The sequence below is a fragment of the Tachypleus tridentatus genome, chromosome 13, assembly GCF_004210375.1.
Source record: "Tachypleus tridentatus isolate NWPU-2018 chromosome 13, ASM421037v1, whole genome shotgun sequence".
Taxonomy (NCBI): domain Eukaryota; kingdom Metazoa; phylum Arthropoda; class Merostomata; order Xiphosura; family Limulidae; genus Tachypleus; species Tachypleus tridentatus.
The window spans coordinates 31,412,761-31,437,771 of NC_134837.1; the positions used below are offsets into that span (position 1 = coordinate 31,412,761).

The 25,011-nt window shown below is 35.2% G+C and overlaps 1 protein-coding gene across 1 annotated transcript in view; it reads right to left on the bottom strand.

Annotated features, from left to right (window-relative positions):
- Positions 1 to 25,011, bottom strand: part of LOC143237400 (neurotrimin-like) — a 201,336-nt gene that overhangs the window by 35,385 nt on the left and 140,940 nt on the right. The window contains exon 2 of the mRNA XM_076476625.1: positions 15,294 to 15,505. Coding sequence (XP_076332740.1) covers positions 15,294 to 15,505 — 212 coding nt within the window. The remainder of the gene's footprint in view (positions 1 to 15,293; positions 15,506 to 25,011) is intronic.

Consider the following 25,011-nt stretch of genomic DNA (forward strand, 5'->3'; position numbering starts at 1 on the left):
ATGTTTTTTTTTTAATTGTGCAAACTTAAAAATCACGTTCACTTGGAGTACCTGTTTTAAACCATTGTTTTATAGGCCTAGCCTTTCCGCCAACGTTAGAATCAGGTGTACTTGGTAGACATATGTCCTTATGTAATTATAAAAAATAAATAAATACTAAGTGTATATGTTCCGGTATATCAAATAACCGTGGATAAAAACCTCACACATGATTTTTTTCGGCAACTGTAAACTATCCACGAAAGTTTACACATATTAAACAATTTTCTGTAAATTTATTGTTGTTTACGCATTTTTTTTTCTACTTACGTAATTAATTTTGGAAAGAATAACGTGAAATAATAAAACTATAGTATAGTTTCAGGTCCAGTGAACTTCACAAATATGTCACACTGCACTATCTCTAAAGATTAACTCTTTCACATTCCACTATATAGTGTGCTTTAAAACACCAAGTAAAAATAATTATAAAGGCTTTGCTAAATAAAAACAACAAACCATAAGAACATATTCTGTTTCGTCCGAAATATTGAAACATCTTTGCTGTATACAGTGAACAAAAACCATGAAAAGCTAATTTCAATATATATTAGAGAAAACCTATGAGTATCGTAAGCTTTAACTGCCTATCCAGAAATAATGAAAAACCTAATTTTTTTACAGATATTCTTAATTTTAGTTCCTGGATCCTGGCTTGTTTTGAATTTCGCAAAAAATTATACGAAGACTATCTGCGCTAGTCACCCCTAGTTTAGTAGTGATGAATTAGATGAAAAATTGCTAGTCGACGCCAACCACCGCTAACTCTTGAGACACTCTTTTATCAATGAATAGTGGCATTTAGCGTCACATGATAACGCATGCCCTCTCATGACTGAAAGGGTTACATGTTCGATGACAGAGATTTGAACTTGCATGGTGTGAATCGAGAGTGCTGACCGACCCTACCACTTCCAACGTTATTAATAGGTTTTTTTCTGACTAAAATATGCTCTGTTTCGTATTTAAGGTCTTTTTTATTTGAGTTGATGGAGACTTATCTTCATGAGTTTGTTTCGAATTTCGCGCAAAGCTACAAAACGGCTAACTGCGCTAGCCCGTAATTTAGCAGTGTAAGAGTAGAGGTAGTGTGTGTGTTTGTGTGTTTTTTGTATAGCATAGCCACAAAGGGCTGTCTGCTCAGCCCACCGAGGGGAATCGAACCCCTGATTTTAGCGTTGTAAATGCGGAGACATACCGCTGTACTAGCGGGGGACTAGGAGTAGAGGGAAGGGAGCTAATCATCACCACCCATCGCCAGCTCTTGGGCTACTATTTTACCAACCAATAGGGAGATTGATCGTGACATTATAACGCCCTTGTGGCTAAAAGGGTAAGCATGTTTGGTGTAAGGGGGATTCGTACCCGCGACCCTTGGATAATGAGTCGAGTGCTTTAACCGCCTGGCTATGCCGAGCCGTTTTCATGGGTGGAAGCTACTATTATGTATAATACATTAAGTGACGCTATGTTTACGTGAAGTTCTGTTTTTTCTTCTCGAATTTCATATAAATGTAATGTTATAAATGAAAACCAAGAGCAAATCGGTTAAAGACAACAGCAACAATATTAAAACAGGTAAGTGTTGAACTAGAAACAAAACTGACATTTATGACAACATTGTTTGCATTGTTGAATTTTGCTCTGTAAAAGAATAAAGCGAAGGCAACGAGTCGACATTAACCACTGCCAGCTCTTGGCTTATTCATTGTAAATGAATAGTATCATTGACCGTATGATGATAATGTCCGCCCGGCTAAAACGGCACAGATGTTCGGTGAAGAGCTTCGATCTCGCATCTTACAGATTGAGAGCTTAGCACCTAACCACGAAGTCATGCTAACAATAACCAGCTATGAGAGTACATTTTGAAACTAAATATAAAATGACAAAATGAAAAAAAATGTTCAAAACGCACGAACGTTTTCGCACTTTTGTTAATCAACAACTGCTTTGCTCTTTTCATAAGACCCGGCGTAGCCTAGTAGTAGTTTGCTCAAGCTGTGAATCTGAGGACTTGTTCTTCCTGTCTTGTTGCCACATTAACATATTTCGCACTTTGGGGTTACGACAGTAAAATACCACTATTTTATTACAGTAGCTTAAGAGTTGGCGATGAGTGCTAATCAGTACCTGCCTTCTCTCTAGGTAGTCAGTTCGAAATTAGAGTTAGCTAGAGCGCAGATAGCTCTGTGTTAATTTTACGCAAAATATCCTGGACAAACCTCTTTAGTAGGTGTCACTTAGATATAAGAAAGAGGTGAACGCACGACAAACAACAAACATTCAAAAGCTGTTAACACTTTAAAGAATATTGAGGTAGAATAATTATGGCCTTGCATGGCCAGGTGGTTAAGACACTTGACCTGTCGTCCGAAGGTTGCGGGTTCAAATCCCCATCATTCCAAAACAGGCTCACTCTATTAGCCGTGAGGGCGTTATAATGTGACGTTTAATTCCACTATTCGTTGATAAAAGAATAACTAGTTGTCTTCCCTTAAGTCTTACATTGCTAAATTAGGGACGGCTAGCGCAGATAATTCGCGCGTAGCTTTGCGCGAAATTTAAAACCAACCAACCCTGGAATAAAGCTATATATACCTGCTTGTATCGGTTAAAACCGATAAAACATTATTTTTAAGAGGAAGAAAATCGATAAATCACGGACTTTTATGTACCAATAATAAAATATTCTCAAATAATACAATGGAATAATAAAATCTGGATTTAAAAAACAAATAAACAATACGGTAATTTTTCAACAGAGTCTCATGTTCTCTACTAAGTGATCAATTTCCTGATTTATTATATACGTCTATTTTTCCTGTAGAAAGTCAGTATCGAATTATTCATTTTCTGTTATAAGCCACAAAGTTTTTCTTTTAACTCGATGCAACATTTGCGTTGTAATATACGATGTCGTAAGTGAATTTTTAAATAATATATATATTTGTTTGTTTTTTTTTTTGAATTTCGCACAAAGCCACTCGAGGGCTATCTGTGCTAGCCGTCCCTAATTTAGCAGTGTAAGACTAGAGCAAAGGCAGCTAGTCATCACCATCCACCGCCAGCTCTTGGGCTACTCTTTTACCGACGAATAGTGGGATTGACCATAACATTATAACGCCCCCACGGTTGAAAGAGCGAGCATGTTTGGCGCGACGGCGATGCGAACCCGCGACCCTCAGATTACGAGTCACACGCCTTAACACGCTTGGCCATGCTGAGCCGATATATATATATATATATATATATAACTACAGACTGATAAAGTACACTCTTTCTGGATTTCAGTTAATTACAGGAATAATGAATTATTTGAAGCCCGCGGTTTAAAATGCTCCACTATTTGTATGTGTGTTTGTGCGTTTTTTTTTACAGCAAAGCCACATCGGGCTATCTCCTGAGCCTACCGAGAGGAATCGAACCCCTGATTTTAGCATTGTAAATCCGTAGACTTACCGCTGTACTAGCAGGGTGCGCTTCACTATTTATCTCGAATACTTTACAACACAATAAAGTACAAGTGTTTTTTTTTTTTCCCACTTGTAGCCAGCATTAATTTGTATGACATAATATGTAAAACTAAAATACGGATCTCTTAAAGATATTTGCCATATGAATACTTTGACTGTTTAAAGCTACATTGAGTTGTCTGTTGTTTACAATGCAAGGAATAGAAACCCGGATTTTAGAGTTTAAATTCGTAGAACTACCGCTGTCCCACGAAGGCACCAAGATCTATATTGAAGTGTGTGGGAAAAACAACTCATATTTATACTTCGAGACTGAAATAGTTATTGATATATATAAGTGGTGAGAAACTGCGGGAAGAACTGTAGAACAAAAAAATCTTTCATCCTCATTAAGTCGTTTTGAAGTTTCTGAATTTATTTGTTGAGAAACGTGAGAAACTATATCCATACTTTTATGTGACCTTAAAGCAACTCTTGTTTGTAACTGTTGAGTCTACTTAAAGATATTTAACGACCGAGCTTAAACCAGTAGTGTGTCGTTTCACTTTACATAATTTATGTCAGCATAAAAAATGAAGTATTAAGGTATCTGGAGTATTCAAAAATCTTTGAAGACTTGGTATCTACAAAACGTTTAAAAAACAAAGTGTTTATCTGATGGTGTATATTATATGGCCGAAACCACTGCGTTATTTTGAAATAGGCTTAAGTTGTAATCGTAATGGAAAGATCAATGGTAACTACTGTTGTATAACTACAATTATTTCTAATTTGCTATTGCAAAGGAAATGAATTGCTATTTCATTTATTCTATATTCCTCTCCGATGGTTTAGCAGTAAGTTTGAGGATTTATCACGTTAAAATTCAGAGCTCGATTCTTGCTATGAGCACAGCACATATGTCTTCTTGTGAAGCATTGTGCTTAACGACAAACAAACAAATATTTCATATATGTGCATTCAAGATTAACGAGTATAAATACCTCATTGTAAGCGCCACCTACTTACCCATCCACAGTAGCGCAGCAATATTTCTTCGGAATTATAACGCTAGAAACCGAGGTGAACAGATCAGATATAGTCCATTGTGTAGCTTTGTGCTTAACTACGAACAAAAGAAATTTATATATCTAATATTTTAAAGACACTCTTAAGTTTTTACTGTGAGAATCATAAGGTTCAAATCGTGTACCATTTGGTGATATGGCTTTGAGTTAGAAAAAAATTCAGTTCTGAAGAATTCCTGCAGATCTATAACTGAATCGTCTATTTTTCTGCAGGAAGTTATTCATCTTTTTTTATTATTGAACTATTGATTTGAAAGGAAAGTTCTATAGCTATTTCTTCTTTCAGCTCTTTGGCTGATATTGCAGGTTTACGTCACACTTGCTGTATTATTCTGTTAACCAGGACTCGGTATTCTATATGTTTTGTAGCTAGTTGCGTTTTAGAACCCTGTATGAATTTGTTTACTCTATCCGTACAAATACGTCGCACTAAGTAGCTAAAATGAGCGGAAAAATGTAATAAATATCCTTTCTTGTCTTAGCAAAGTCGCCTATTATCTGATCTTTGGATAATTTGTTATTTCAGATATTTCATCCAATGCATTTCGTACGGTGGAAACCTGATACCTAACTGGTTTCACGCTGTCAGTTTGACAGTTCGACCATGTATCTGATAACGGTTTGGCTAACGGAAGAGGTGCGTCATCTTTAATAACTTTCCACCTTGTGGGAGAAGATGAAAACGATGAATAGTATACATTCTTAAAAAAAGACAGAAATCCTAACATTGTTCCACCAGACTAGATTCAAGCTGTGGTAGCCACGCGTAAGATTATCTGGAATATTTCATCAATGTCCATGACATTGTCCCACCAGACTAGATTCAAGCTGTGGTAGCCACACGTAAGATTATCTGGAATATTTCATCAATGTCCATGACATTGTCCCACCAGACTTGATTCAAGCTGTGGTAGCCACACGTAAGATTATCTGGACTATTTCATCAATGTCCATGACATTGTCCCACCAGACTAGATTCAAGCTGTGGTAGCCATATTATCTGGAATATTTCATCAATGTCCATGACATTGTCCCACCAGACTAGATTCAAGCTGTGGTAGCCACACGTAAGATTATCTGGACTATTTCATCAATGTCCATGTTTGTATTTTCTGTTGCTGCCCTAATGTTGGCCTCCACAGCCCTTGAGGCTCATTACGAGAGAATCCAGTTTCGTTGGATGGTTTTATTGTCTACGGCAACGGCTTTAATGTTGACAAACCTGAGGATGCAGATTAATTGCTTCTAAAGTCTAATGGCAGAGAATGTTTTATTTTACTTTCTTAAAGAGGTATATAGCTATTTAACCTTTATCATATGCGATAAATATTAGTACGGGTTTCTTTGTGTATTATTATTTTTATATGTTTCTGCACTGCTGTATCAAATGTAGCTAACAACCCAAATTGTCATTAAAATCAGCCCTGTTTGGACTATACAATGTTTCATTGACTCCCCCTTCCCCATAACGGAGGATTGTATTCAGTGTGGTATTGAATTTACATTTGAAGGAGCCACTGTGGAGCAGCGTGTAAGATTGAGAGCTTATAACTGTAAAATTGAGTTTTGATACTCGCAGTGGGATCAACACACATAGCTTATCGTGTATTTCGTGCTGAAGAACGAACAACAAAGTTCAAGAGCATTTCTCTACCACTGTTTGAATTACTCTGCGATTTTCTTTGTATAATTCTTCTTAAATAATTTTCCAAATCATACCTGTCTGTATACTTTCCATAAAGTTTTTGTAAATGGAGAAGTCATATGTTTCTAATTAATGTATTAAAACTCAATAACTTACATTGTATGGTAATAAACGGACTAAAACCATGAGTAATAAAAGTCGAAGCTATCAATGCCTAGATGAGTTTCATGTAAGTAAAAAGTTACTTAACGCTCCATCTTCACTACCCACCGCCATTTCTTGAGCTACTGTTTTACCAACGAATAGTAGGATTGACCGAAACATTGTAACGCCCCCTTGGCTAAAAGAGTGAGTATATTTGCTGTGACGTGGATTCGAACCCGCCAACCTAAGATTAAGAGTCTAGCGCTTTAACTACATGGCCACGCGGATCCTCGTTTCTATTGTAATATAAAATACAAATAAAACACAAGTTGTTTGACAGTTTGTTTTTTCAGAGACGTCAAGGATAAAATGGCCTCAAAATTACAACTGTTTTTTTATAATTTTTTTAACCATTCAACATCAACGTTGACGAGATTTTTATAATTTGGCACATGTTTAATTTTCAGATGCTTTGAATGTTTTTTTCAGCCATGTGCTCTGCTAATCGCGAGTATCAAAACCCAGTTTCTACCGTTATAAGTTCTCAGAGTTACCATTAAATCACCAGGAGGCGAATAAATAATAAAACGATTTATTGTCCTTCGTGGACACTAGTCATTAAAAGAAAATCTAGAACTGAAACCGTGATTTACTCACGTGGTTGTTTTTTAATATTTATAGACAAATGTAAAAAACGATTTCGGAAAAAATTGTTTTGTTTCCGTTTAATTTAGACATGGGGAGGTTATTTGGGTAGCTCAAAAGCACGCAAATATTATTTTGAGTATTTAAGTGAAAAAGAAAGACATATGAATCGATGCTGGTGACGTTTATTTATTTTCTTCGCCTCTGCTGACACGCAATATATCACAACAATAATATTTCGACAAGTTTTAAATTTGAGCGGTAGAACTTTAATATACCTAGTATGCCAAACTTAGTTGATGGAAAGATCTATAAAGAGAACTTCAAACTGTCACATCGAGGAAGAACGACATGGCAAAGACCAGCACAAGATCGGTACGTCAGTGTTATAGAGAATTATGAGTAGTGCTGTCAGTATACTGTGGATTACGTAATAAAAACACCAGAGTCTCACCAATAGTGTCTGGTAACAGAAGTAGAGAGGAATATCTGATAGAAAAACACGAAACAGAGGGAAAGGAACCAAGAAAATCAAAAAGAGAAAAAAATGAGTTTCTACAGCAAAACATAGTTTAGCAAATAGCAAAGATCATGAGAAATAAATAAAACAAGTTAGGCATTTATTTTAGAGAAAGTAGTTTGATAAATTATAGGAACATTAAGTATAGTGAGACGGATTAGACTAAACAATGTCAATGAATTTGCTATGATATTCATTTTTACTTCTGTCTCCGAAAGTTGTCTCTCCTGTGTATGTATCTGTGTTTGTGCATCTGTCAGCGAGATTTCTCTAAAACTGTTGAATGGGTTTAGATGAAAGTTGCTATACATTTAGGAGTGATTAATTTTTGGAGGGTTTAGGTCCCAACAAGTTTAAACAATTCAAAAAATCCCTATCTGTTAGCATAGGAATCAGCGTTTTTCACTATTTTTGCTGTATAATAATTTTTGCTGAAAATGATCAGTTTGATTTGGTTTTCTTAAATTTCTCGCAAAGCTACACGAGGGCTATCTTCGCTAGCCGTCACTAATTTAGCAGTGTAAGACTAGAGGGAAGGCAACTAGTCATCACTACCCACTGCCAACTCTTGGGCTACTCTTTTACCAACGAATAGTGGGATTGATCGTACATTATAAAGCCCTCACAGCTGAAAGGGCGAGCATGTTTGGTGTGACGGGGAAAAATGATCGGATTGTAATGTAACTTGGTGGACTTACGTTTAAAATTATTCCTCATTTTTCTGCTGAAAATGGTTTGTGTCCGAATATAACCAACGCTACTGAATGACATTCAGGTAAATAACTGAACAAACTGAGAATCTGTTTTTGCAATAAAGATGGATCAAAGGATTTAGTTTGTTTGCTGGATTTCGCACAAGACTATACGAAGGTTATCTGAACTATTCATTTCAATTTTGAAGTGATGGACCAAAGAAAAGGCAGCTAGTCTACAACACCGACCGTCATATATTGGGCTACTCTTGTCAGACATAATAACAAGGTGTGATGTGGCTCTTTCTTTGGCTCAGTGGGTAAGTCTGAGAGATTATAACGTTAAAAATCAGGTTTACATTGTTCAACAATACATAAAAAGACTAAGTTTGTTTATTGTTAAACATGTAGTACACAATGGGCTATCTGTGCTGTGCCCACAATGGGTATCGAAACCGATGATTAGCATTATAAGCCATTAGATTTACCGTTGAGGTTCAGTATAACCTGGTAGTTAGAACACTCGACTAGTAATCTGCGTGTCGCAGGTTCGAATCCCAGTCACTGAACATGATCGTAGGGGTGTTATATGTGACGATAAATCCCCTATTTGTCGGTAAAAGAATAACCCAAGAGATGATGATGGGTGATATAAGTTAGGGGAAATAACTACTGTATAGCTAGGTAGAAACAGAAAAATAAGAATACATATAATATTATCAGTCTATTGTTTCTTATTTAAAAGGATATGTTAAATTTACAGTATGATAAGATGACAGGAAACAACATCTCTATTCATGTGCACGCGTGTTTGATCTTACCTTTAACGTCACAATTGTTTTCTCTCTCTCCTGTCGGGTCTACTTTCCTCTCTCTTTTTGTCGTGTCTAGTTTATTTTCGAAACTTTACAGCTAGTACCCTTAGGGGGTTAGCAGTAAGTTTATGGGCTTGCATACTAAATCCGGTGTTCTATTACCATGTTAAACAGAGCGCAAACACTCTACTATGTAGCCTCACGCTGAAACAAACAGTTTGGCATCATATGCAAAATGCTTCAGAAAAGTTTAAATTTAAGAGCAAGTTATTTAATGAAGTTAGGAAAATACTTGACGTAAATAAATATTAAACAATGGAAAAACATTTTTTACTTACATAATTCTTATGTATATTTAAGAAGATATTCGTTTTGTGATGCAACTGTATCTATATATTGCCTATTATGGATTACTTGATACAGCTGATATATGATTGATTCTTTTCTTGGTTTAGTAGAAACATGATCATGTAAACACAGTGTTGATATGGTTTTACAAAGTATTTATTTAATTGTTAATTAAGTGCGTTTAAACCAGTTTAAACCGGTACTGGTGAGGCTGAATCGAACATTTAAGCTTAATTCTATTTAAGTTCTATTTGCGGTCACTCAGTGATGAATGTATGGTGTTGGACAGTATGAGATTCGATTTGTTCAAAACGCTTGACATTACTTGACATCAGTTACCACGTACATTTCCAACAGAACGAACTTAACTTTAACGAGTTCGCATGTTTGCGAGGTTTCAACTCATATTCCCTAGAGACCTCTGCAGCTGACGTTTTGAGTTCGTGTTTAATTTCGGAACTTTTATTTTTGTGAGAAATATGTGAAAAACGTTGCCATTTGTCTGATGAAATGAAATTTCGAAACCGAGAAGAAACCTTTAAAAATGAGTGACTGAAATCTGGACTTCGAGCAATCTTCTGTTTGAAAAGATCAGTCTTTATTTTTTAAATAAAAAATTCGGGTTGAAACTACAGAATAGTCTAGGCAAATAGAAGTATACAGGGGAAATGGGCAAACAGGCAAACGAGAAGTAAGATAAAGTAAGAAAAACAGCAAAAACTTTAAACTTGGAAAATGACGTTATTAGTAGTAGCCCAATCATGTTACAATTTAAAACCATTTCTTTATGTGAATGTTAATGCCTCCAAACAAAGTTGAACGACTTAATTCATGTGAATACGTTCCATACAAACAGATATAGTTTCAAAGATTAAATGCAAGTGCTTTCCAGACGGCCAAATGTTTAAAGTAATCGACTCGTAATCCGAGGGTCGCGGGATCGAATCCCCGTTACACCAAACAGGTTCTATCTCTCAGCCCTGGGGTCGTTATAAGGTAACGGTCAATCCCACTATTCATTGATAAAAGAGTAAATCAAGACCAGGCGTTGGTAAAATAGTAGTTCAAGAGTTGGCGGTGAGTGGTGATGACTAGCTGCCTTCTATCTAGTCTTACACTGCTAAATTAGAGACGGCTAGCGCAGATAACCCTCGACTAGCTTTGAGCGAAATTTCAAAACAAACAAATTCATAGCAGAGCTTGATTCATCATCCTAACCGTTATATATGCCAGTGAGTTTATGGTTGAACAATTGTGGAACTGAAAATGAGGCAATTTTTACTAGTGACAAATAATGTTGACCCTTCAATGTTATATTGGGATTTTTTGTCATGGATTAAATTAAATTTTTTTTAAGGTTGAGATGTCTGAACAGACAACTTTATGAAGATTTATGATTGCATTTGGTGGGCTTTGCTTTAATAAAATGTTTATTACTAGTAAGTTATGTATGGAAACATAGCTGTTTGATTTTGGAATTTTACGCAACGTGATTCGTGAGTTGTTTTCACGAGACATCCCTAATTTAGAATGCAAAGAGGGAAAGCACCTAGTCAACAATACCAACCGCCATCCTTTGAGTTATTCTTTTACCAAACTAAGAGTGGGATTGACTATAACTTTCTAATTTCAATACTGCTATAAGGACAATCATGCTCAGTGAAGGGGTGTGAAATAGCAATCTGCAAACTGAGAGCCGATCGCCCTAACCACCGGGTCATGCTAGGCCAAATATATATCTGATTTCTGCGTTTGTGGTAGATATTTGTTGAATGAGGTGTTGATAATTGTTGCTATTAATATAAGTATTACGAGTACGAATCTATAACTTTTGTGTATATTTAAACAAATGGCATGACTTAAGGTTTATATAATTAACGTAGCGTAAGAGTTTTAGTAAACAGACAATCATAGCGACGGGCGACCATTAGATTTCGTTCGTTTTTTAGCCGCGACAACAAAACATTAAGTACGGTGAACAATTATATCTTGCTTTTCTGTACTGTGGATATAAGGAATTTAGGGTTAAGAAATTATCGTATTAACAAATGATCATATGTTTACTACCACGACATCATAAGTTATGTGTTTTCACAACGATAGAGGGCGCGAGAGCTGGCAACTGCCAAAGACATCGAGGTTCAATTAAGTAGTCGTAAACAAATTCTTAACGCATACGTTCCTAACAAACAACTAGTGGTTAACGGTTTCAAGGACAGTCTACGTGTACAACTCAGTGATAAAGTTTTGTTTTGGTTTTTGGAATTTCGCTCAAAGCTACTCGAGGGCTATCTGTGCTAGCCGTCCCTAATTTAGCAGTGTAAGACTAGAGGGAAGGCAGCTAGTCATCACCACCCACCGCCAACTCATGGGCTACTCTTTTACCAACGAATAGTGGGATTGACCGTCACATTATACGCCCCCACGGCTGGGAGGGCGAGCATGTTTAGCGCGACGCGGGCGCGAATCCGCGACCCTCTGATTACGAGTCGCACGCCTTACGCGCTTGGCCAGAGTGATAAAGACATAAATCAGCTAGTTATGCTTGAAAACGCCAATCAAAGTAACCATGAAAAAATATAATTTTTTGAAATTAGACGTCAACATAAACTGTCAATGGCAGCCTAAATATAGAATAAAAATTACAGAACAGAAACTTACTGCTTGCAGTGTGATAGTATATGAAATAAGAGGGAAAGAATAAACATTTAACTCTTAATAGAATAATCAGATATTTTATTTTGTTTGCTTATTTGTTTTGAAGTTCGAGCAAAACAACACGAGGGCTATCTGCGCTAGCCGTCCATAATTTAACAGTGTAAGACTAGAGGGAAGGCAGCTCGTCATTACTACCCACCGCCAACTCTTGGGCTACTCTTTTACCAACGAATAGTGGAATTGATCTTCACATTATAACACCATCACGACTGAAATACGAGTCGAGCGCCTTAACCACCAGGCCATGCCTGGCCTTGTTACTTCGTCTAGGAACTCAACTTTTGTTTTTAGATTCCCTCTTGCTGCATTGTTTTCATTTAAATAGTAATTTTTTATAATGTAAATCTTTTTAATAAAATACAAATTTCTTTTGTATTGTACTAAATAAAATCTTCAATTACATTTGATCGACAGTTGGAAGAGAGGAATTTAGAAACAAATGATTTTTTTATCTCAGCTGCTCACGACACTAGAAGTTTTCACGATATTTTTTTCAAAGACCGTGGTCTTCCCTTATGTATCTATACCAACTGGAATTTTAAAATGTTCTTTCTGAGAGAACAAACGAGACGTAGACTTTGTAGCAAAATCGTTTATGACAATAAAACAACATTATTTGTATCTTATATTATGAACTATTTTACAACAGAAACAAGAAGTAGGATAACAAGTTAAAAGTTTTAAAAAAATGTAAAAGTATTCGTAAGTTTTTATTCTATGAAAACTTTTAGAACCACCACAAAAACGTGCGGAAAATATTAAATTTCAAGAAAACACATGAAAACACCAGTAAGTGATAGTGAGATTAAGCATTATTATAATTTCAAACAGAAGGAGGAAGACAAAGATGACGTCATTAGACATGAAAACTAAACGTCCAAACTTATAAGAGCTCCAACCACCCATCCTAACAAAAAATTAAAATGATGTATCTATTTATTTACAATAGAAACCGATAACTTTAGAGTGCATGAAACACAGTACAAAGTTGCATGTAAAGTGAAATTACCTTGAGTAGACTTGTGAAAACAAAAAACACCGCAACACCAAAATACAATCTTGCAACAGTATTCCAAAAAATAATAAACTAAATATCTTAAACATTAAGTTATGTATAATTTAATTTCATTACGTATACTGAATTTTTTTCGGTGTATTTACTGTATCATAAGTTTCGAGTTTGTATAATTTCATTCCATGTTAAGTAAATGTTTTTAACAAGTCTTTACTTACACTCCACAAGGTCAGTTCAGATGTCAAAATGTTGTCTTCTCATAGTTAAGCCTGTCTGCAACGTTGACGCCCCCTGCTAGTACATTGGTAAGCTTACGGATTTACAACTCTAAAATCAGGGGCTCGATTCCTCTCGGTGGGCTCAAAAAAAGAGCTTGGTATGGCCAGGTGGTTAAGGCATTCGACTCGTAATCGGAGGATCGCGGGTTCGAATCCCCGTCACATCAAATATGCTCATCCTTTCAGTCGTGGGGGCGTTATAATGTGACGGTCAATCCCACTATTCGTTGGTAAAAGAGTAGCCCAAGAGTTGGCGGTGGGTGGTGATGACTAGCTGCCTTCCATCTAGTCTTACACTGCTAAATTAGAGACGGCTAGCGCAGATAGTCCTCGAGTAGCTTTGCGCAAAATTAAAAAAAACAAAAAAAAACAAAAGCAACGTTGACCGTGAGATTATACGAGCGAAGATAACACATGATTGATTTACAATTAATTAAAGTTATTTAAAACCTCATCAGCTATCAATACGAATCATGCTAAGCAAGTATCAGATGAAATCAATAGTTTATACTGAGACCGACATGAACATTTAGTAACTGTAAACAACAACCTGACACTTGGTTTTCAAAATCAATTAAAGAAAAGCGTTTCTAATAATTATTTATCTTGAAAACTTAGTTTTGGAATTTAATGATCACAAAATAGTACATAGGTGACACGAAATAACGCTGGGAAAAACTTATACGTGGTGAGAGAATCATACAGCATATAACATTGGTTGTTGATATAAGTATCTAAGAACACTTCCGAAATCGAGTTATAACAAAATTCGATAACAGTTGGCGCTAAAAGAGATCTAAAAATTGTATTTGTTTATTGTGTGATGTAATTAACAAATGCAGCTAAATGGGTAAAAGTTTTGATGTCAGAGCATATTCATTTATTCAACGATGTCAAAATTGTTGCATTTACCCAGTAAATAAACAAACAAAAAACACATCCAGCATTACACGATGCCCGGCATTGAAGTTATACTAGATGTTGCTGTCTATTAGGATTTACCTTAATATTTATTTGATTCATTATGATATAGGTCCAGCTTATTTCTCTTTGGTTAACTGGTCTGGCATGGCGTTGTGATTAGGGCGCTCGACTTGCAATCTGCGGGTTCGAATTCTTGTCCATCAAATAATCTCTCCCTTTTAGCCGTGGGGGCGTTATATTGTAACGGTCAGTCCCACTATTCGTTGATAAAATAGCCGTTGATAGCCCAAAAGATAGCGGCGAGTGGTAATAACTAGCTACCATTCCTTTTGTCTTTCACTGCTAACTTAGGACGGCTAGTACAAATAGTCCTTGCGCGAAATTCATAACAAACCAAACTTTGGTTAACATATGTTTAGGGTTCATGGTGAAGAGTGGAATTCTCTGTAATAAGTATAACCCAATAACAAAAGTTGATCAAATTGTAGATATAACTGGAACTTTGACTTCGATATTAAAGAGTTTTCGAAATACTAAGTTAATTGACTATAGGATCTACCTCATCTGATGTCTGTTGTTGTTGAAATGTTCAAAGGTCATCTTGAACAGTTGATGTGACTTGCATTAATACTACTGTATCCTTAAAATTAATCGAATTGATCGTATTCGAAGTCAACATGCACTGAGATCAATGTTTTCTTTTATTTCATAAAGTGGCCCGTATGTATTTTTTCGGGCCCCCAGAAAGACAGAGGCAAGTCTCAGGACTTACAACGCTAAAATCCAGGGTTCGATTCCACACAATGGACACAACAGACAACCAAATGTGGCTTTGCTCTAAAACAACCAAACAAATATATTTTTTGCGTGTGAAAAAATGTCAAGTGGCAAAGCTGTATGTTGCACGTTTCTCCAAAAATATATACATTTATAAACAAAATGTTACTACCATTACATTAGAACTCACTGTTTTGTCACCGATGTTGTGAACCACACAATGCAGGTAAACTCTTTTTCCAAGTTGTGTTGTGACGTTTTTTGGAATATTTTCACCGAAAGTAGGATGTTTCAAACCCTCCGATTCTGCTGAAGTGGAATTGAAAGTTTTCAGGCTTTCTCTTTCATCTTCCTTTATATCATCATGTCCTACTTTTCCTCTTACAATATTTTCGTTCAAAGCTGAAAAACATTTAAATAGAGATCTTTATTCTATGTTTATATATAATATAGAAGATTTACTATAATGTATAAAGTTTACTGGAGTTAGGTGTGGCCTACAAATTAATATACTAGACTGTGAATCCTCCTATAGTCTGCAATTAATGCCCTGTTATGAAAAAATCGCATCTCACACGTAAGGTTGATTTCTTATAAATTACTAAAAGAGGCTGTCAAATTCAGAGTCATATTAAGAATTATAAGTTACATTTTTAACCTTTGACACAGAGTTCTTTTTTTCTAGTCTTTCAGTTCAGAAGTGTGGACGGTTATACATAAGACCCTCTACAGCTTTCTGCGAATATCCAAAACAAACAAACAAAAGTCCGTGGGTGAGACAGCAGTAAGTTTACGGACTTACAACGTTAAAATGTGGGATTAGATTCCTTTAAGTGCACATAACAGATAGTCTAATGTGGTTTTGCTCTAAATAAAAGGACAAGGAAAGTAACTGTACTATGTATATTTCACGCACATTGTGCTTATGTTTATTTTAGTGATAAAGTTACATTAGAATAACTTCATTGTGTATTTGCATACTTAAATTTATCTTATCTGTGTGTCTATCTGCCTTGTCTTAAGTAACTTCTTGAAGTACCATTTATTGATTTCAATATGCCTTTTTACAACAGTTTCGTATGAGAATAATGTTAGGCTAATTATTTTCTTTAAGTTTGGCCACATTAAAATTCATACCTATTTCAACGAAAACGTAGTTAAAGGTATATTATATATATACACACACATACGTGTGCTAATGATGTAAGATTACGTTTACTAAAAAAAAGAAACAAATTAATTTCAGTCTTTAACTCAAGATAGTTCGACTTAGTCACCCTCCCTGAAATTGTAAATTTGAGGTTTTTTATTATTTAGTGTCATGTTAAGCACATTTCTTACATACTGAGTTTTGTAACGGACATACTTGATATTACGACCTAGAATATTCTTAATTTGGATTTTATTCTCCTTTTAATAGAATGAGGCATTAAGTGTCTACGTCAAAACAAATTAAGGTAACCCTACTTACACTGAATTATGAGTAATAGCTATAACAACATTAAAACACACACAACAGTTTATAAATAGTTATGGGCACGATAATAAACTTTACAAATGTTTATAGCTCATGATTATAATAAACGTTAGCGGATCTTATTAAACCAAACTGTTTGTAACACGGCTAAAGGGAAATTAGATATTTTTTTTATTGTTCTATGAGACTCGGTGTTGGTTTCATAATTATCTAGGGGCACTTCGCTTAATAATTAATTTATAATGCTTACAAATCAGCTTCAGTGCAGACTTTAATATTTAATGGAATGAAAGCTGTAGAAAGAACAAGAGATATTCTGCGCTATTTTGGATATTATTTCTTATCCTTAGCGGAGTAATTTCATTTCGAAATAATACGCAGTTCTCTGGATCTATTCCATAACTTTTCTCCTCTATCAACGATTTAATCCTAGTAATGACTAACGCTGCAGTAAGTCTGTTCTCAGTTTATATAATACGAAGGATATTATAAGTCTTCCCCGGGAAAAGTGTTTGTTTCCTTACATCAGGAGGAAAAGATATCACATATATATAGACTCATTAAGTAATGCAAGCCTCTAGAAGCTCGTAACAAATTTTTAATGCAGCAGAAATATCTTTAATTTTCCTTGACTTAATGGAGTTATATTTTAAAACCAGATAATTGATTATATCCTAGCGTTTTTATATTTTTTACTAAAATCTCTACCACACTATCATAAGTTGTATGAAAAGTGAGCTAAACTTACAAACTCTTGATAGCGTTTTGTATAAAAACTTGCAATTCCATAAATTAAAGCCTGTGTTTAAAACGTTTTATTTCTGTGCCTGGAAAAGTTGTATTTTCTATTAGATAGGGTCTTAGAAGGATACAGGAATGACTTATTTTCGGCCCGGCATGGCCAAGCGTGTTAAGGCGTGCGACTCGTAATCTGAGGGTCGCGGGTTCGAATCTTAATCACATCAAGCTTGCTCGCTCTTTCAGCCGTGAGGACGTTATACTTTGATGGTCAATCCCACTATTCCTCGGTAAAAGAGTAGCCCAAGAGTTGGCGGTGGGTGGTGATGACTAGCTGCCTTCTCTCTAGTCTTACACTACTAAATTAGGGACGGCTAGCACAGATAGCCCTCGAGTAGCTTTGTGCGAAATTTCAAAACAAACAAAACAAAGACTTATTTTCATGTCAGTTGTGTTTTTAACTCGAATCTTAAAGCTACGAATATCAAGTTACATAAAATGCGATCCTGCCAGGTGACATTTGTGATAATCTATTGATATAATAACCCCCAGAAACGTCACCGTTTCACGATCCTGCCAGATGACGTTTATTATAATGTAGCTATTGATATAATAATCTCCAGAAACGTCACCGTTTTACGATCCTGCCAGATGATGTTTGTGATAATCTATTGATATAATATCCCCCAGAAACGTCACCGTTTCACAAGAAACAATTACTAGATTTATGTTCGTCAATCAACCTATTTTTTGTGACTAAAACAGCAGATAAAATTTAATTTACACCATATACACTAACACTAAAAATACTGGTTTGTATTTTGGACTTATTTACCTCTTATTGCATTAAACAATTTTAAATGTCTGTCCTGTTTAACTACCATGTGAATTTTCTAAAGTATAAGCTTTCTAACACAGAAACAAAGCTTATATCAATCCTATTCAAACTTTTAGAAAGCTACGTTAATCAGTATTATGTGTATGTAAATATAAATATAATATACACATGTACTGATTTCTTTTGACATGTTGTGTACCATTGTTCTAAATTACTAAACGATCTCTCCCTACAGATGTGTTTTCAGAAGTACTAGAGATATATTCATCCGATTATAAGTTTATTTATGGTGGCATTGCACCTCGCGTGAGTGGTAGAAAATTTGCTGCATACCAAGAATATAAATAGTAAACAAACTGCCCATGGTATTATTTCTCGCATCTGTGGCAACAGACAAATGTACAGAAATCATACAACTGAAATGCCTAGAAATAAAAGCTTATGTTCGAAGTTATTTGGGCCTAAAGATAAACTATACTATTACCTTTCTCACATGTATTATTCATTTGCTAATATACGGACCAGTGTTCCTGCAATTATCTAACTCTTATGTGTTTAGTAACCTTGGAACCAGTGTTATTATTATGTAACTTACAGTGTAGTTCACAGTCTTTGAACCAGTGTTATTATTATGTAACTTACGGTGCAGTTAATAGTGTTGAACCGGTGTTATTATGTAACTTACAGTGTAGTTGACAGTCTTTGAACCAGTGTTATTATTATGTAACTTACGGTGTAGTTAATAGTGTTGAACCGGTGTTATTATGTAACTTACAGTGTAGTTGACATTGTTTGAACCAGTGTTATTATTATGTAATTTACAGTGTTTGAACCATTGTTATTGTCATTGTTTAATTCATGTACAAATGGCAACATCTGGTTCAGGAAATAGCCTTTACTAATCACAAATGAGTTAAAATATTGTCGAGAACACTAGTTTAATCTCCTTGCTGATATTAAACTCACGTGTGATTGGTAACCTTTGGACCAGTGTTTTTGCTACCGTGTAACTCAAATGTGATTCGTAATCTTTAAATCAGTGTCTTTGCTATTGCTAAACTTAAACGGGATTGGTAATCTCTGAACCACCAACATTCTCACCACTGTTTAACTCACATGTTGTGGGTAGCCATGAAATCGATGTCCTCGTCACTATGTAATTCACGATATGAACAATCACATCTGGACAAGTGTCCTTGACACTTAAGTTAAAAACTCCTTTAAGCACATATAGATAGATACGATAGATTCCAGTAAGTTTACATTGCAATTTCTATTCTACAATTATGAATATCGGCAAAGACGTTGAAAAAACGTATATTGATGTATAACGATTTCTAAATATTTTTTCTTCGAATACGAAATTTGAAATCTTCGTGTAACTTGGTTTTTATTCATGTGCACACTTATAAATTCCACAGATACGTGTATTACATGAAAAACAACACATTTGAACTATTTTCCTGATTTCAGAACATATTCTATTTTTTCCCCTGCATAGCTGAGACTCATCGCCCCAGCTGACAGAAAATAAAAGATTTTTTTTGAAATGCCATAATGCTGAGAAAGAGATGGAGGTTTCTTGACATGTGTTTCTCTTCCATTTTTGCATCTACTTTTAGCGCAGATAACCAATCCGTCTGGAAAATTACATTAGCGTTTCCGACTCGGAAAAGCTGAACAAAAGTTACTGTATTCCACTAAACAAGCTGCCTTCCAGACGTTGCCAACAGTCGATTACGCTATTTCTGACTCATTGTAAGGCATATAGAATAGTGATGTCTACGGCAGAACCTTCTACATACGCAATGCCATATACGTCTGACATCTCTTACGTTTTTCTGCTGCACCGCCTCTTTTACACCACTCCCGAAATCAAAGACGTGACTTGCCTGAATAAGTTTTTCTCTACCCTCATCTAAATAAGAAAAACAACATACACGTGGCATTTCTTCCAATAGGAGAAGTGAAGTCGTCTTTATATAATTTCTTTGAAAATCGAGAACGAGTATAGATGCTTGTGACGTCAAACTAAGACAACCGAATCGATTGTTCTGGTAATAATAATAAAAAATAGCGATAAAAATTATTCAATTGGTCATCTGACGTTGCTCTGAATAAGGTAACATTTTTAGATGCAATGTAATTTGTTGTACTTTTGCCGATCTGACTGTACGATACCTGTAAACAAAAATGAAAAGTTATAAAACCTCATGAATTTCGTATGTTACTTAACGTTCTTTTTCTTAAAAGAATCCTATTGGCCAGATTCATGGCACGTGAGGATTCCACGTGAACAGTAACGAGAAACAGTAACCAGTGAAACACTTTATAATACGGACCCTCCATATTTTATATCGAAATGAGTTCTTATGAAGACAAATGGAATAGTTACTGGAACGAATTTATCCTAAGGAGAGAGAATGTTGGTAAACGAATATTTACTGGCATATGTTTTACTACATATTACTTAATTAGATCAGTTTATTCTGGTTTCTGCATAGCTTTTTCATATTTTCGACTGAAGTGAGTTACTTAAGTGGGTGTATCAAAGCCATTTCTTTTCCTTAATCGTCACTACATTTTTAGTTTCAATAATAGAAAAGAAACAGGCTTCATACATTGCAAAGCTCCTTCCAAAACCATGCCACCTTTTACCCAGACTCCTGAGAGTATCTCTCCTTCATTTACTTTATGTCTCACCAGCTGCTACTTTACTCGTTGTGAAACACCACTTTTACAAAACATTCTTAACTCTTTACATTTCTCTATCATGAATGATTCATGAACGTCCAGTCTAATAAAGGGATCCATATATTAACACTGTAATAAGGCCGACCGCTCGCCTGAATTTAGATTGTTTTTACGATTTCCTTAAGATAAGGTGTGACATGTTGTCAATTATCAAAATCTTGTGTAGACGTTACTTCTAAAATATTTTATTAGATTTTTTCTATTATGATGAACAGAAGTAAAAACTATGGATAAAAAATCTGTGACTTGATTTTTGTTCGTGCCATTGTCACCGTGGTAGCGCCAAACATGAAAACAAATGTCAATCTTAATACCTTATATCTTGTATAACTTGACATTATTTGACAAAATTGGTCAGAGACTTTATTTAAGATGTAGCATTATGTGAGAAGGAAACTAGAGACAAAAATATCGGCTCTATGTGCGGCATTTTGTAGAAATAATAATTACTTTCAACAGATTACTGCTAAAACAGAGATGATTTCATAAAAGTGCATGTAACAGTTTCCTATTCCACATATTCAAGTTCAATAAGAGCAGTTTTTTAATACTAAAAACATTTTGAAGTTCTATGTACGAACTTTGTAATAATTTTCTTTGAAGTATTCGAACTCGTATAATTAAAATAAACTATTAGAATAAAACATACATTATTTACTATAATTAGGTGTTATTATTTAATTGAATGTATTTAATGTAAGTAACTTACCAAAATTATTTTGTAAAACTAATCAGAATATATAAATATAAGACAATTAATGGTCATGTTACTATTCACAATATAAATAAGTTTAAGAACTCACTACTTGTACTGGTTAGATCATCTATAATTGTCATTTAGGCACTTTCTCTATCATCAAGGCCTGGCATGGCCAAGCGTGCGACTCGTAATCTGAGGATCGTGGGTTCGCATCCGCGTCGCGCCAAACATGCTCACCCTTTCAGCCGTGGAGGCGTTATAAAGTGACGGTCAATCCCACTATTCGTTGGTAAAAGAGTAGCCCAAGAGTTGGCGGTGGGTGGTGATGACTAGCTGCCTTCCCTCTAGTCTTACACTGCTAAATTAAGGACGGCTAGCACAGATAGCCCTCGAGTAGCTTTGTGCGAAATTCCAAAACATACAAAACAAGCTATCATCAACATTTTCAGCCATAATACTAACAATATTTCTTGGATTGTGCCCTGTTCAGAAAACTTAAAGTGACCGTAAATTTACACATACCAAACCCAATAAATAAATTAATCTTTATAAATATGAAAGTAATTCGTGTGTAATACAATATAATAAGCTATAAACTTTAAAAGACCAGATAGTTTATCTAGAAAAAATCAGGTTCTCAGTACAATAATGTGCAGTCTCAAGTTATATCATGTAAAAGTATTACCGAATAATGTGCAGTCTCAAGTCATATCATGTACAAGTACTACCGAATAATGTATAGTCTCAATTAATATTAGGTACTGGCACTACTGAATGATATACAGAAGGAAACTATATCATGGAAAGGAGCTTTCAAGTAATATTATTAAGCAATGATATGTGTACAACCTTGTCCAAAATGTTTACATGTTCTTCTATATCACGTTCTTGTCTACATGCATGGATTATTTTTTGAGTAAATGCCTAAATAGTAACAGTAGTAGAGTATGATCGGACAAACATGTTCGAGTTATTATTCTGGTCTGTGTCAATTGTTTTGAGCATTTGTAAGTCAAGACACACACATACACACCCGTCTTATATAAAAGGGTGTGCTTTTGGTATAATCTTTTCGAAACATATCAACGTTTGTTCAAACAATTTCTATGTACTTGGTGTAGAGTCATGTCTCGTCACGTGCAAGAAGTTATAGAGCGTCCAATTGTTCGATAGTACAGAAATGACATGACGCAGATGAACATTGCTAGAACATTAGGGTACTTTTAATGTACTGTAACTATAACTCTGAAACGTCATTAGACTACAGAAAACGTTGTTTGAGTAAAGTCTACTGATAGATGCTGAGAAACTACTGCTCAAGATGACAGTATTTTGATCAGATTAACTTGACAGGAATGAAACGAACACATTCAGAAGAACACTTGAACAGGAGAGTGACCAAATAAGGTTATTTTGCACGAAGAACTATCTCCAAACGGATATTAACCAGAATTCATTGCCCTTACCGTGTTAATTGAGAAAAACAGCATGTTTAATTTACAGTTTACAATATTGACAATATTCCATCTTATCAGATAAGCGCTGTTTCCAGCTTGTTAAGGCTGATGGCAGGATTTGTGCTTGTCATTTACTCGTTGAGGGAAGATTGTATTTCCCTCAGGAGATGATGCAGTAGATGTTTGGGCAATTGTTCATTGTGGTGTAAAAACTGATCTTCATATTCTTTAGGGAAACGTCAATGGCGCCTTCTACAGGCATCACACGGATATTTTATATTTCTGCTGTATGTTAGGACAAGGTATGGCAATAACTTTGTGGTTCAGAATAACAATGCCATTGCACACAGTGCGCGTATTGTTTCAGAACAACGTTACGAGATTGTCATGACCAGAGAAGTCTCCATATTGCAATTCATGTGAGAACCGTTGGAAAGGACTGCTAACAATAACAGTAAACCAATTACTGTAGCTGAGTAGTAATACTTACTTGTGACAAGTTGGGATAAAATAACAGCGAATTACGTCAATAAACTCATCGACAGCATGTGACGTCGCCTTGCGAATGTTATTAGAAAATGAGGAAGACTAACCAAGTACTGAATGTGTAATACTAACTGATATAAGGTTACAAACGCTATTTATAATAATGTGATGTATATTGTCATTATATATGTTTTTGTAAGGCTTCGTTGTGATAGGTGAAATACCTTTCTATAGATGGTTTGAATTGTTATGAATTTCGCGGCAAAACTACACAAGGACCACGTGCGCTAACAATCTCTAATTTAGCAGTGGAAGACTACTGTTCGGTTACTTTTTTACAAATGAATAGTGGGATTGACCGTTGAATTATAATGACCCCACGGCTAAAAGGGCGAGCATGTTTGGCAGGACTCAATTAGAACCCGCGACCCTCAAATTACAAATAAAGCCCCCTAACCGCTTCTGTAGGTGTGTGATAAAATTGCTTTCTGTTCCATAGAACCTGCCTCACTATACAAATTACATACGTAGATGTTTAACATAAGGTGCATTTTTCAGTTTGACAGCGCTGAATGTATTTGTGTTCCATTTTAACAATAATGTTATTAATCTTTACAAAATACGCGAACATTTTGGCGAAGGTTGTGGCTAAAGAATACAAGATATGTGTGTATCCTAAAAAGAGAAATGGAAGACCCAGCGAAATGCAGAGACTGTGGAACAAATTAAGACAGGGCCTAAATCTCAAGTGCTTCTCAAGGGACACAGTACTAATGTTACTGCACGAAACAAGTGTTACGTGTCTTGTTAGTAAATTTCAATCTTCCTTTAACGTTACTTTCATTAAATGTGTTGTTTGAAATCTTTAGAATGTGTATACATGTATATATACATCACTCACTTGTGGTTCGGTGGATTTATAACCCTAAATTCAAGTTTCGTTGTTTGTATGAATAACCCATACTATAATTACGTACTTTCCAACAAACAAACAAAACAATATTTACCTTTGTGGTTTATTATTTATTTATTGCGCTATGTAACACAAATTTTGTTTGTGGATAGCATGTGTCATTTCGTAATTGCTTATGTTATAAAAGTACAGAAAATGGCCATTATTCCCTTCAAATTTTGCTTTTGTGACCTGGATAATGACATTTAGAAATTAACCTATTTTTTATGTAAAAACGGGCAAATTAGCACGTTTTCATTTACATAAGGTCTGAATAAAACAACATATGAATCAAGATTTACATGTATTTATACTAAAGTTATACAAAAATGTTTAGAAGTGAGTAGTTTTTCGAGATTTGCAACTATAATGTGAATCACTTTGACGTATAAGCACCAAATATAGTCTCACATCATGTTTTCTTTATACGTTCCTTTGTAGCGGCGTTCAAAGTCTTACTCCTCTGAGTATGTTTCTATGTTCTCCTTGAATTTATCAAGTTGAGC